This window comes from Phocoena sinus, chromosome X (genome assembly GCF_008692025.1).
Source record: "Phocoena sinus isolate mPhoSin1 chromosome X, mPhoSin1.pri, whole genome shotgun sequence".
Lineage (NCBI taxonomy): Eukaryota > Metazoa > Chordata > Mammalia > Artiodactyla > Phocoenidae > Phocoena > Phocoena sinus.
The window spans coordinates 101,192,730-101,208,504 of NC_045784.1; the positions used below are offsets into that span (position 1 = coordinate 101,192,730).

Consider the following 15,775-nt stretch of genomic DNA (forward strand, 5'->3'; position numbering starts at 1 on the left):
GGCAGCAGCCTCTGTGTCATAAATGTTCCTGGACTCTTTTGTATTCATCCATGTGTCAGGGAGAGAGTCACGAGGAAGAAGTAGATGTCCGGGCCTTGTTAGAGAGCGCTACCCAGGCCTTTCCTCGATTAGGCAGAAGGAAGAAAGTCAGAAAGAAGAGTCACACTAAGTTTCCCTTAGCCAACATTCCCTGTCTTCCAGGTTTGTGGTGAGGTTTCCAGGTGATCATGCACATACAGGACTTAGTGCAGAGTAATTCATCAGCCTGTGCTTGACACCAAACCAAGGAGATTCTCTCAGGGCCACCAGAACGCCCTCCTAGGCTGGCCACCCTACCAACTGTTCTTTCAACTTATACTTTGTCTTCCTTTTAAAGCTAAACTGTAATGTTTAAGCTAGGGGCAACATGATGGGGTGAAAAGGGTACTGGGCTGGAAGTCAAAAGACTGGGTTCTAGTCTTAGCTCTGCCACTACCAGAGTGTTTGACCCTGGGCATCTATTTGTGCTTTACTGTCCTTACCTGTAAAATGCTTTTAACTATGAAATCTTTTCATCTTTTCCAGCTCTGATTTACAGCCCTTTACTTATAGTCCAGAGTTACTGAGACTAAAGATTCACCAAAGTGAATCTTCCAGCTAACTGACACATCCTTTAAAATACCAACATCTTTTAATTCTTAGCTTTTAGTAAACATCTTTTCCAAAGGCATTACTTCCCTATCTTCCTAAATAGGGATCAGGGAATATAGTCCAACTTTTCTTGATGATTTGGATGAATAATGAACATGACCTATTACACTGGATACAGTGTGGCCCTGCTACTGTTGCTGCCACCTGCCCCCCTTGTAGTCACCCTAGTGAATTAATAAACGAGGGAGGATGGCAGAAATAGCTGAGAAACTCTCATGCCTAGGGATGGTAAGGGTTTAACTGCACCACCAAAGATTAGACTTTCTGCCTGCAAGCCCAAGATTTAACCTATAACAACCTGACTCAATTCTTCAATTTACTAATAGAGAGTTTATGACATTAAAGCAGGACAAATGTTTAGATTGATGTTAGGAAATATTGACTATAAATAAGTTAACTCTATTCATTAACCTATAAAATACATAGTTAGCTTACTCAAATTAATAGAAAGAGAAAACTACATGTCTTAAAATGTTAATTTTCTTAATTGTAATCCCCAAGGTAACCACTAAGGAAGTAATTTAAAAATATATAGAGAAGGGAATGAAAACAGTACACTGAAAAAAATTAATTAAATCCAAAATAAGGTAGTAATGGAAGAACTGAGGTACAAAAAAGATGTAAGATATATAGGGAAAAAAGAGCAAAACAGAAGAAGTCCTTCCTTATCAGTAATTGCCATGAATGTAAATGAATTAAACTCTCCAATTAAAAGGCAGAAATTGGCAAGATGAATTTTAAAAACACGATCCATTTATATGCTATCTACAAGAGACTCGCTTTAGTACCAAAGACACAAATAAGTTGAAAGTGAAAGGATGATTAAAGGGCTTCCAAGCAAATGGTAGCCAAGAGAGAGGTCAGGTGGCTACACTAACATCAAACAAAACAGACTTCAGGTCAAAATTGTTATAGGAGACAAAGATGGACATTATACGTTGATAAAAGGGTCAATCCATCAGGAAGATAGAACAATCATAAATGTATACACACCAAACAACTGACCCACTCCTAAATACATGAAGCAGAAATTGACAGAATTGAAGGGAGAAATGGACAGTTATACAGTAATAGAGACTTCAGCATCCCACTTTCAATAATGAATAAATAGTTAGACAGAAGAGCAATAAGGAAATAGAGGACTTGAAACAATACTATAAACCAAGTAAGCCTAACAGATATATACAGAACATTCCATTCAACGAGAGCATAATACATATTCTTCTGAAATACACATGGAACATTCTCCTGTATAGACCATATGCTAGGCCACAAAATAAATCTTAATGAGTGTTAAAAGATTGAAATCATGCAAAGTCTCTTCTCTGACCACAACAGAACAAAACTAGAAATCAATAACAGAAGGAAGACTGGAAAATTCACAAATAGGTGGAAATTAAACAACACACCCTTAAGCAACAAATGGGTCAAGGAAGAAATCAAAAGGAAAGTTAGAAAATACTTTGACATGAATTAATACTAAAACACAACATAACAAAACTTATGTGATACAGCAAAAGCAGTCCTTAGAAATTTATAGCTGTATATGCTTGTTAAAAAAGAAGAAAGTTCTCAAATCAATAACCTAACTCTCCACCTTAAGGAACTAGAAAGATAAAACTAAACCCAAAGCTAGCAAAAGGAAGGAAATAACAAAGATTAAAGCAGAGGTAATGAAATAGGGAACAGAAAAACAATACGGAAAATCAATGAAACCAAAAGTTGGTTCCTTGAAAAGTAAAACAAAACTGACAAATCTTTAGCTAGATTGATTAAGAAAAAAAGAGACAAGATACAAATTACTAAAATAAGAATGAAAGGGAACGATTACTACTGACCTTATAGAAATAAAAAAGATTATAAGACAGTACTGTGAATAACTGTATAGATAGCCTAGATGAAATGGATAAATTCCTAGACACATCCAAATTACCAGAATTGAATCAAAAAGAAATAGAAAATCTGAATATGCCTATAACAAGTGAAGAGATTGAATCAGTAGTCAAAACCTCCCAACAAAGAGAAACCCAGGACCAGATGGCTTTACTGGTGAATTCTACCAAACTTTTAAAGGATAATGCCAATCCTTCACAAATATTTCAAAAAAAATATGAGGGAACACTTCCTGATTCTATGAGGCAAACATTACCATGATTCCAAAGCCAGATAAAGGCATCACAAGAAAAGAATGCTATAAACCTACATCCCTCATGAATACATGTGCAAAATACTAGCAAACCAAATCCAACAGCATATTAAGGGCAAGTATACTTTATGAGCAACTGGGATTTATCCCAGAATTGCAAGGAGGTTCAACATATGAAAATAATTATGTAATATATTATGAAAATCAAATGTAATATACCATATTAATAGAAAGAAAGAAAAAAAATATCATCACAATTGATGTAAAAAAAGCATTTTACAAAATCCAATACCCTTTATGCTAAAAGCACCTAACAAACTAGGGATAAAAAGCATATATGAAAAACCCATAGCTAACACCATACTTAATGGTGAAAGGCTTAATGGTGAAAGCTTTTCCCCTAAGATGAGGAACAAGACAAAGATGTCTGCTTTTGCCACTTTTATTCAGCAGTCTACTGGAAGTTCTAACCAGAGCAATTAGGCAAGGAAAAGAAAGAAAATGCCTACAAATTGGAAAGGAAGTAAAACTATCCCTCTTTACAAATGACATAACCTTATGTACAGAAAATTCTGTATATAGATACAGTCATTACACTTATAATGAATGATCAGATGTGGAATTTCAAAGAGAAATGGAAACTATTTTTTAAAGGAGCCAAATAGAAATTCCCAGAACATATGAAAATTACAATGTCTGGGGAAAAAATTCCCAGATAGATTTTGCATACTCACGAAAGCAGAAGAAAATACCAAATAAATTTGTATAGAGAAGTCAATATAAATGACATACTACAAAGAAAAGAAATTTAAAGATTAACAAATTAAAAAAAAGAAAATTCTGAAAAATCCCCTTAAATCTGTTAGAGCTAATAAATGAATCAATCATAGTTGAAAGATACAAAATCAACACACAAAATCTAGTTGTATCTCTATACACTCAGAATGAACAACCCAAAAAAGTTAATTAAGAAAACACTTCCATTTACAATAGCATCAAAAAGAATGAACTAATTGGAAATAAATTTAACCAAGGGGTTCAAGACTTGCACACTGTAAACTACAAAATATTGCTGAAAGAAATTAAAGAACTAAAAAATTGAAAAGACATCTCATGTTCATGGATTGGAAAACCTAATGTTAAGATGGTGATACTCCCGAAAGTGATCTACAAATTCAGTGCCATCCTTATCAAAATCCCAATGTGTCTTTTTGAAGATATGGAAAAACTGATTGCAAAATTCATACAGAATTTCAAGGGATCTTGAATAGCCTAAACGATCTTGAAAAGGAAGAATAGAATTGGAGGACTCACACTTCTTGATTTCAAACCTTACTACAAAGCTACAGTAATCAGGACAGTGTAGTACTGGCATAAGCATAGACATATAGATCAATGGAATAGAATTGAGAGTCCAGAAATAAGCCCATTCATCTACAGTTAAGTGATTTGCAGAAGGGTGACAAGACCATTCAATGGAGAAAAGAATAGTCTTTTCAACAAATGGTGCTGCGACAACTGGATAGCCACATGCAAAAGAATGAAGTCAGACCCTTATCTCACACAATATGTAAAAATAAACTCAAACTGGATCAAAGGTCTAAATATAAGAGCTAAAACTCTTAGAAGAAAACATAGGGGTAAATCTTCATGATCTTAGATTTGGCAATGGTTTCTTAAATATGACACCAAAAGCACAAGTACCAAAAGAAAAAAATCAATAAATTGGACTTCAACAAAAATTTAAAAATTTTATCCAATTTTGTTCTCTTGATAAAGTTAAAAAACAACTCACAGAATGGGAGAATTTTTTTGCAAATCGTATATCTGATAAAGGTGTAGTATCCAGAATATATAGAAAACCTTTTACAGCTCAACAACAACAAAAAAAACAACCCAATTTAAAAATGGGCAAAGAACTTGAATAGACATTTCTCCTAAGAAGATAATACAAATGGCCAATAAGCATATGAAATGATGCTTCACGTCATTAGTCACTAGGGAAATGCAAATCAAAACCGCAGTGAGATACTTCACACCCACTAGGAACATTGTATATAAAAAAAGGAAAATAACAAGTGTTAGCCAGGATGTAGAGATATTGGAACCCTCATATATAGTTGGTGGGAATGTAAAGTGGTGTGGCTGCTGGGGGAAACAATTTGGTGGGTCCTCAAAAAGTTAAGTATAGAATTACCATATGACCCAGCAGTTCCACTTCTAGGTATATACCTAAATGAATTAAAAACAGGTGTTCAAACAAAGACTTGTGTATGAATGTTCACGGCAGCAATAGCCAGTGGTGGATAGGACCCAAATGTTCATCAATGGATGAACAGCTGAACTAAACATGGGACATCCATACAATGGAGTATTATTCAGCCATAAAAACGACTGAAGTACTGATCTGTGCTACGACGTGGACCTCAAAAACATTATGCTAAGTGAAAGAAGCCAGACACAGAAGGCCATATATTGTGTGATTACATTTACATGAAGTCTCCAGAGTGGGCAGATCCAGAGACAGAAAGCAGATTGGTAGTTACCAGGGGCTGAGAGGGAGGAGGAGTGATGAGTGATTAGTGGGCCTGGGGCTTCCTTATGCAGGAACCAAAGCTATTCTGGAACTGGAGAGCGGTGATGGTTGCACGACACTGTGAATGTACTTAATGCCACTGAGTTGTACACTTCAACATGATGAATCTTATGTGTATTTTACCATGATAAAAAAATGTTATCTAATTCAATCCTTCCACCAGTTCAGACTGTTCCAATTTGTCTGACTTAGTGCTATTGTCGTAGCCTAAATTCATAAATCAGTGAGCACCCTAATTTGGCTTTGAGAGTTTGACGGCCATCTGTCCTGAGCAGAGCCTATGACAGAAGCAAGCATGTCAGCTCCATGACAACAAGGAATGTTAAAGCCTGTGCTTTAACTTTGGTCCTAACCAAATTGTTTTTTTGTTGCCACGTCTAACTGAAGGCTGCTTCTCTCCATAGAATCTTTTAACATCAAAACAGAGGAGTTTTGCGCTGACTGGACAATTATCTTCATCATAAATTACCTTTCTGTATACTTTTTAGTCCCCAAGGTTAATTGTTCTAAACTCTACTTCACTCTAAAAGCCCTCTCAAGCTCAAAAACAACGAATCAAATTAACCACACAGTAGTATGAGAAAGGAAGTGTTGATATGAGCAAAATCTGCTGATTTTCCAATTGTTGATGGGTATTTTTTGGTTGGCAAAGCTAGACATATGAAATACACATACCTGCCCTCTCGTGTCAAATGGCTTTTCATACGAATATGTGTCTGTCAAACAATACTACACGCCCTAACCTTTGAGATTTGGGCATTGGAATCTGTAGAGGCTTTACTTCCATAAAAATCTCTATTGTTTTCTTCGTGAAATAACTGAAAACATCCACAAACTTTTTTTTCAGAAATACTGTCTTCCATTGCTTATAAGTTACAGTGCTGATTATTTGGTTTGTAGAATTGGACGGAAAATGTAAACGACCAGGCAAACCGAAAGCAAGAATGACAGCTCCTTCCCCAGACATCCCCCTAGTATTGAGCTACAGCAGGAATAAAAGCGTCCCCCACAACATGCGACTTAGGATGGAGCTAACACTTGCCTTCTTCAATGTCAAGATCGTGTGTGATGAACCCTTCTTCCGTGGGCTCTTCAGTGACTCATCATCAACAGAGATTTCTTCAAAATCCTTAGAGACTGTGTCAGATTGAATAAGAGGTGAGCTGATGCTGGGTTGGTGTGGGCGCCACGGTGGGATCTGTCAAGGAGGAGGATAGAAGGAAGAAGTTAAAACTTGTGTGCCTTCCTCCAAATTACTTGTTGCTTAATGATTGAAGGGCTAAGAACCCAAAGTGAAAACAAGCAAAGGAAAGAATCTCCTACCTCCTTGTCTTCCCTTCCAGTACGTACTCAAACCAAAGACGAATAGCCTTGGTTCACTCTCTGGGTTGCTGCACCCTTTTGCCAATCCCCAAAGACAGAAACTTCAAATTGCTTGTTTGATCCAAACCAAAATCCTGGTGTTACCTCCTACTGATGCCAACTATAAATCTTGTTTGAGTCTGATCTTTGTTTTGACCTTGGCCCTGTCTTTGGAAGTCCAGATCTTGTGAAGGTGAGTCTTTGAGTTATGATCTGGGCTTTCTATCATTCTATCAGTCCAGGAATTGTCTGGATCAAATCTTGACCGTGTTGGTTGCTTGTCTTAAGCCTGTCAAGATTGATTTTCTGGGATTTTTAGAAAAGCTACAGAACGAGTCCTGGTTAGAACTAGTTTTTACTAGTTTTCTGAAGTGGATAAAGTTGATCGTTTGGGTTTACCTTGAGCTTCAGCAGACTGATTTAGTTGATTCCAGCTTGAAGTTCATGGTACACTTGAATTTGAGGCACCGGTCCCTGCCACGGTCCTCTTGATGTGGATCAGAACACCTGATTTTATCTTTAACAAGTACTGGCTAAGCATGTGCAGTGTACCATACCCATTCTAGGCAGTGAGTCTACAGCAATAAACAAAACAAAACCCTTGTTGTCATGGAGCTGACGTGCTTGAACATGGGCTCTGCTCCTGCTCAGGACAGACGGCAGTCAAACCCTCAAAGCCAAAGAAAAGGGGCCACAATGAGTTTCTGCCTGTGGGGTACTCCCAGCCAATGTCTAAGGTGCCCTCTTATTACTACCAGGTCCCACTGGGGGCTCTTGAGGAGAGACCTTGGGGATTAACCATCCCCAAGCCCAACTGCGATAATAATCACTATACTAATGGCAGCTAACTTTTACTGAAGGCTTTACTCTGCTTTAATCTTTATTATTTCCTTCCCCTTGCTAGATTTGGGTTTAGCTTGCTTTACTCTTTCTAGTTCCTTAATCTGGAGAGTTAGGTTATTGATTTGAGATTTTTCTCCCTGCTAGGCAGGGAGTGCTCTCCATAGATGTATTTCATTCAAACCTTACGGTTCTTTGAAAGCGTTTGCTCTTGTGGTCTCCATATTACCGATGGGGGAAACCAGGTCTGAGAAATTACATGACCGCCCCTAACTCACAGTGGCAGAGCAAGCGTCTGAAAAGGTCTGCTTGTCTTTAAGCCTACGTTCTTAACCAATCCGCACTCCTGTCTCCTAACTACGAGGGCCAGGAAGGGGATGTCCCATACTCAAGTTCAGGAAGTTTAAAGGCAACAGCCAGAAGAGGCGGTGTGCCTGCTTCCTTAAGAAGGGCTGCAGAGGGAGAGTCGGGTCTGCGAGCAATAAGAAAAGCTGCTTTGTGCTCTCAGTTTCTTAAATGACTGAATTCAGTTTGATTCAACAATAAGAAGATGCTAATAATCTGCTATTACCTCTTCTTGTCAATTTGTCCTCAAATAAAAAGAACATGAAACATCTTGAAGAGTAATCTAGGCACCCACATTCCTAACACTTCAGATAGGACATCAGGTGAAAATCTGCCAGTAGCGTATGCTCGTCAGAGATGAACCCATGTATGTCTAAGTACGCACAGCTGGGGCGGTGAAACTCCGAATGGCTCACGAAATCACTTATGGTTCCTTTGGCCGTTCACTCCCCTCCTACTTAGATAACTGTGGTAATTCTAGAGCTAATACATGTCGATGGGCGCTGACACCCCCTCTCGGGGGGTGGGGGATGCATGCATTTATCAGATCAAAACAAAAAATTGGCTCGGTCTTGGTATTTCTAACAAAACCGTATGCCTGGATTTCCTCTCCCGCAATCTCCCACTTGCTCTGAATGTCACTTAATCCATTAAGAATCCTGCTCCTTCAAGGGACCCAACCGTTGGCCAAGTCCGTATTTACCCCAGCTTCTATGCAACACTGCATGTCAGGACCCTTGACTTAATGCTATCAACCACCCTGTCATTTAGGAATGTCACCTTGGCACTTAAGGGAAGTTTCCCACGCAAGCATCAATCTGGTTGTTGATGACTCAGCTTCTGTTAACACCCTACTCCACCTTCAGCTCTGTTTCCCAGGGGAGGGACTAAGGGAGCAAACCAAAAGAATGAGGTGTGGGCCCAAACCAGACATTTAAGAAAACTTGTTTTTGGCCTACTGTGGTTTTCCCTGCCCCCTTCATTGTGGGAAGAAATGCCCCTAGAATCTTTTTCTTATCTTTTTTTATTTTAATGGACTATCTCTTCTATAAGAGTCTCTTTGTTTCTGGGACTGAGAGGAGGGAGAGAGGGAGGAGTCCAGGAAACAATGTTGCCCTTTCTGAATGTAAGAAATAACCCCGTGAAAAAAAAAAAAAAAAAAAAAAAGAAATAACCCCGTGGCATTTGCTCGTGTGTACCTGGATTTTTGCCGATTTTTGCCACTGGATGCCAAGGGAGTATAGCTGTGGAGACAAGTGAAAGCTGGTGTTGATGTTTAAAACTGAAGACTGGAAAGTTCATGGAAGTGACTTTTCCTGCTGTAGTGCGAGAGGCCAACAGTCTGCTGACCTAGGGGCTGCTTTACAACCATAAGATCAGCGCTACTGGTGACCATCTCAGTGTTTGCTTCTCCACCCTTCATGGCTAATGTACCCAGCAGAACTTCCACACACAGTATGAAAACCAGAGCGAGAGATAGGGGGTCTTAAGCAGACATGTCAGAAATAAGCCCCAGTTACCTCTTGCCAAATGCAAAATAATCAGCTCTCTAGTGGAGAAGAGTCTGACTGAGCAATGGGTAGGGGTAACTGAAGGTAAGAGACTGTTCTACATTTGTGTTGCATTTTACAGAGACGAAAGATGTACCCTCCTTCCTGTGGAGGCAGGGCCAGAGAAGCTCAACATCTTAGAGACTGGTGTAAGGGAAAGACTATGGGTTTGGAGGTCAACACATCTGGGTCAGAGTTCCAGGTCTACCACTAACTATATGGGTCAGCTTGAGCAATTCCCTTAATCTCTCTGAATCTTTATTCAATCCTCACGAGCAACCCTTTGAGGTAGATATTAATATTATACCCAATGTAGATGAGGAAAGGAAGGCTTAGAGAGGTTAAGCAATCAGCCCAAAGTCTCAGAGCCAATAAGTAGCAGAGCAAGGATTCAAGTGTAGGTCTATCTGTCCGACTTTGAACAATTCTCTTCTATTACCTCAGTGATCCTGGTGCCTGCAACCCCGACTCCACTTCTGGGCACAGATTGCGGCATAGCTCCAAACACAGCTCCATGCACACTACCAGTCGAAGCTCTAGGCAGAGTTCTAAAAATATGAGATCTCTGTGGAAGAAAGAAAAAACATGGGGGTTGGGATGTCTGCACATTGACAGTGGAATGTCACTGTCGTAATACTGGTGATACCAGCCAACACTGTGTGTCGGGCACTAGGTAAGCACATCATGTATTTATTTGTTCTCTCATCAATGTTTACAACAGTGGGGTAGAATCAGCTGAGAAGCAGGTCCAAATTCCTCCCTCCTTGTTTTTTGACAGGAGGGGAGTCGGGAATGGAAGATGAGTAGTCCAATTAGGCACTGATGCTCGAGTTCACTGTTACCTGAAGCAGTCTGCCTCTCTGGATCTCTGGAGAGGGGCATATTCTGCTTCCTGATCTTTCAGACTCAGACTTCAACATGAAGATGCTGTCGTGGGACAGGGCTTTGTTCCCCATGCTGCTCTTGGCCCTGGACAGGAAGGAAAAAGTCTTATGAAAGCAGCCAAGGGAACCAAAGGAACCAAAGACACATGTATCGATATGTCTATAATATGGCCTACCATAGACACCTCAGAAGCATATGTGCTGACACAGAAAGTTGTCCGTGAGATATAGAGTGAACAAAATAAAGAATAGTAGGGTCCTATTTAATACATATACATATATTACATACATATGTAGTTTGTGTTCATAGAGAAAAGTCTGGAAGGATATCCACCATATTGTTAGTGGTGGTTCCCTCTGAGGAATGGCACTAGGAACAGGAGGGGTATTTTCATTTTATACTCTATGTACTTCTGCATAATTTTGATTTTTTTAAATGATCAACATGTATCTTTTTTATATAATAGCTTTACTTTTACTGAGATATAGTTTACCTACCATACAATTCACCATTGAAAGTATACAGTTCAGTAGTGGCAACATTGAGGAAGGGGAGGGAAGACCCTGAATCTTGCTATTATTAAGATGAGAGTTATAAAAGATCTTTCACACCCAATTTGTCTCTAGTGTTTTTGTTTTGATGAAAAATATCACATATGTGGGCTTCCCTGGTGGCGCAGTTGTTGAGAGTCCGCCTGCCGATGCAGGGGACACGGGTTCGTGCCCCGGTCCAGGAAGATCCCACATGCCGTGGAGTGGCTGGGCCCGTGAGCCATGGCCGCTGAGCCTGCGCATCTAGAGCCTGTGCTCCGCAACGGGAGAGGCCTGAACAGTGAGAGGCCGGTGTACCGCAAAAAAAAAAAAAAAAAATATATATATATATATATATATGTATCACATATGTGCCCAGATGCTGGATACTTTCATTCACCAGGTCTTTTCCTCTTTCACACAAGCGTTCTGCAATATATTTGTCCTATTTTCAAAGTCATCTTATGCACCCACCCTACCCACCTCCAGCTTGCTAAACCCAGATGGAAACACCTTCTGATTGGGAATGGAACCAGGTTGATAAGAATTACGTTAGGACAAATCAGGGGAAAGTTAGAAGCAAATGAAAGGCTAAAGGCACAAGACACTCCTTTGGGGATGTGGGAATATATTTCACCTTTTAAATTTTTCAACCAAAGACATCACAAGAAAAGAAAACTACAAACCAATATATCTTATGAATATAGATGCAAAATTCGTCAATAAAATACTAGCCATCTGAATCCAGCAACATATAAAAAGAATTATACACTATGACCAAGTAGGACTTGCAAGGAATGCAAGGTTACTTTAATATATGAAAACCAATTAATGTAATATACAATATCAATAGAATAAAAAGAAGAAACCATGTACATGTTCACTTCAATAGATGCAGAAAAAGCATCTCTAGAATCCAACATTTTTTCATGAACAATACACTCAACCTTGACAGAGAACATCCGTGAGAAACACACAGCTAATATCATAATGATGAAAGACTGGATGCTTTCTCCCTCAGATCAAGAACAAGACAAGGATGTCTGCTCTCACCACTTCTAGTCTGCATTGTACTGGGTTCTAGCCAGGGAAATTAGGTAAGAAAATGAAATAAAAGGCATCCGTACTGGACAGGGAGAAGTGAAATTATCTCTAATCACGGATGACATAATCTTGTGTATAAAACTCCTAAGGAACCCATTAAAAACTACTAGAACTAATCAATGAGTTCAGCAAGGTTGCAGAATACAAGACCAATATACAAAAATTGATTATATACTTGCAATGAACAATCCAAAAGTGAAATTTAGAAAACACTTCCACTTACAATACCACCAAAAAGAATAAAATATGGATGGACCTAGAGATTATTATGCTAAGTGAAATAAATCAGACAGAGGAAGACAAATACCGTATGATCTCACTTATACGTGGAATCTATAAAACAAAACAAGACAAAACAGAAACAGACTTATAGAAACAGAGAGCAAACTAGTGGTTGCCAGAGAGGAAGGGAGGTGGGGGGCTGGGCTAAATAGGTGAAGGGGATTAAGAGATACAAACTCCCAGGTATAAAATAAATGTCACGGGGATGTACTATGCAACATAAGGAATATAGTCAATAATACTGTAATAATTTTGTGTGGTGACAGATGGCTACTAAACTTCTCATGGTGATCCTTTCATAATGTATTTGATCGACTCAGTATGTTGCACAGCTGAAACTAACATAATATTGTGTGTCAACTATACTTCAATTTAAAATTTTTTATAAAAAAGAATAAAATGGGAATAAATTTAACAAAAGCTGTGTAAAACTTATACTCTGAAAACTATAAAACACTGATGAAAGAAATTAAAGAAGACCTAAATAAATGGAAAGACAACCTATGTTCACAAATTGGAAGACAATCTTGTCAAGAGGGCAATACTCCACAAATTGATCTACAGATTTAATGCAATCTCTTTAGAAATTTCAGCTGCCTTAAATTTTTTTTTGCAGTAATGGACAAGCTGATCTTAAAATTCAAAGTGAAGTGCTAGGTACCACAAATAGCCAAAACAATCTTGAAAACGGTGCATAAAGTTGGAGGACTCACACTTGCCAATTCTAAACTTACTACAAAGCAACAGTAATCAACACAGTGTAGTACTGGCATGATAGACATACAGATCAATGAAATAGAAGGGAGATTCCAGAAATGAACCCATTAATCTATGGTTAACTGATTTGCAAGAAGGCTGCCAAGACCATTCAATTGGGAAAGAATAGTTTTTTTAATAAATGGTGCTGGGACAACTGGATAGCCGCATGCAAGAGAATGAAGTTAGACCCTTATTTCATACCATATATAAAAATTAACTCCAAATGGGTCAAAGACTGAAATATAAAAGCCAGAACTCTTAGAAGAAATCATAGGGGTATATCTTCATAACCTGGATTTGGCAATGGATTCTTAGACATGACACCAAAAACTTAAGCAACAAAAGGAAAAAAAACAGATAAATAGATTTCATCAAAATTACAACCTTTTGTACTTCAAAAGACAACCCACATAATGGGAGAAAAACTGTATACCTGATAAGGGACTTGTATCTAGAATATACAAGAAACTCTTACAATTCAATAATAAAAATAAAAAAGAATGAAATTTTGCCATTTGCAGCAACATGAATGGACTTGGAGGACATTATGCTAAGTGAAATAAGTCAGACAGAAAAAGACAAGTACTGTATGATAGCACTTATATGTGGAATCTAGAAACTACAACAAACTAGTGAATAAAACAAAAAAGAAGGAGACTCACAGATATAGAGAACAAGCTAGTGGTTACCAGTGGGAAGAGGGAAGGTGGAAGGGCAATATAGGGGTAAGGGGGGAAAAGGATTACTATGGGATTATATGAAATCATGTGTGTGAAACTTTTGAAAATTGTAAAGCACAATAGAACTTAAAGAATCTTTCATTCAAAAAATAAAAATACAGATAACCTAATTAAAAATGGACAAAGGATCTCAATAAACATTCTTCCAAAGAAGGCATACAAATAGCTAACAAACCCATGAAAAGATGCTCAACATCATTAGTCAGCAGGGAAATACAAATTCCAACTATAATGAAATGCCACGTCATACCCACTAGAATGGCTAGAAACAAAACTGAGATAACAAGTATTGGCAAGGTTGTAGAGAAACTGGAAACCCCATACACTGCTGGTGGGAATGTAAAAGAATTCAGGCACTTTGGAAAACAGTCTGGTGGTTCCTTGAAAAATTAAACATTAACTTACCATGTGACCCAGCAACCTCACTCCTAGGTATAGACCCAAGAGAAATAACAATATATCTATCCAAAAACTTAGACACAAATCTCCACAGCAACATGCTTCATAATAGCCAAAAGGTGGAAATAACCCAATATATGTCAATTGATGAGTGCATAAAGTGTAATATATCCAGGCAGTGGAATACAATTCAATTTTTAAAGGAATAAAGTACTGATACATGTTACAACATGGATGACTCTTGAAGACACGCTAAGGGAATCAAGCCAGTCACAAAAGACCATATATTGTATGATTCCATATATATGAAATATCCAGAATAAGCAAATTTACAGAGGCAGAAAGTAGATAAGTGGCCACCTATGATTGGACTCGGGTTAGGCAGGAATGGAGATTGACTGCTAATGGGTACAGGGGTTCTTTTAGGGAGGGATGAAAATGTTGTTAAAGTAATTTTTAATACTTCAAATACTTTTTTTCCATTTATTACCTTTCTTACCAAATTATACATGTAGGTTGGCATTTTTAAAAAGAATCTGTAAATGGTAACTAGAGTAGCAGCTCAGGCAGTGTAGGGCTAGCACCCACCTTGTCATTGTTAGCCTGCCTGGCTGAGGGATGAGCACATGGGATATTTGATTGTGACACACTCTGAGGACAATGCGGTGTTCTAGGGATTAAAATGGCACCCACGCTAAGGTGGCTTGTGGGCCAGCAGGGAGGAGAGGAGGCAGATGTCTGCCACTTTGTAGTAAAGTCCTACCCACATTTTCCCTAAAACTCTCCTACCCAGGCGGCCCTGGTAGTGAAGGCAAGGTTCTCTGCTTTATGAAAATAGCAGAAAATTAACGTGACTCTAGAGGAACACAATGGAGTTGTTTCTGATGCAGCACTGGGAGAGCATCTCTACACGTTCGCTCATTATGCACACATACACACTTCCGTTCACTGCTTCTCTATGACCTGCTGGCTCAAATCAGGCTTGAGACCAGTGTAGGATCTGTGACTACTCCACCTCCCCTGCTTTGTGCAGAAAAACTGCAAGGAAATCTTAGGCCATAAGTGGGCTTAGAAACTCTGTCATTTCCATGCCGTGCGTCAGCCAGAGTATAACCATTGCACTGGCTCTCTAGTGTCAAGCCCTCCCTGATCAAAGGATTACATTAGCACCAGCTGTGGTCAGGTCTGTCGGAAACCAAACCTCCTGTCCACTCCCTGGAGGCAAAGAAAACACATCCCAAATCTAAATAAAATCTTGGCCTTAATTAAAGGCAATAAAGTGTAGTACACCAGCACCCACGAAAGAATCAAATAGAGGAATGGGATTTGTCCGTTCTATCAGATACAGCTTAAAACACTCTTGGAAATAGATACTGGACCTATTGTACAGCACAGGAGAGGGCTGGCCATAAGTTTTGTTATGATTGATCGCTTCAATGGATCGCTTCAAGCTGATCTCCCTAACTCCCGAGTGATATTCTCCAGGGTTTCTCCCCTAGCAATTAAGCAAGAGGTTCGGGTCAGGGGTGAACTTCAGGCCTCCTAAG

At 38.8% G+C, this 15,775-nt stretch overlaps 1 protein-coding gene across 1 annotated transcript in view; it reads right to left on the minus strand.

The window, feature by feature from the left end:
* The window catches only part of KIAA1210 (KIAA1210 ortholog), a 33,398-nt gene that overhangs the window by 10,121 nt on the left and 7,502 nt on the right, over positions 1 to 15,775 (minus strand). The window contains exons 3-5 of the mRNA XM_032618965.1: positions 10,372 to 10,498; positions 9,969 to 10,094; positions 6,475 to 6,630 (exon numbers count right to left, since the gene is read on the minus strand). Of these exons, the coding sequence (XP_032474856.1) occupies positions 6,475 to 6,630; positions 9,969 to 10,094; positions 10,372 to 10,498 (409 nt within the window). The remainder of the gene's footprint in view (positions 1 to 6,474; positions 6,631 to 9,968; positions 10,095 to 10,371; positions 10,499 to 15,775) is intronic.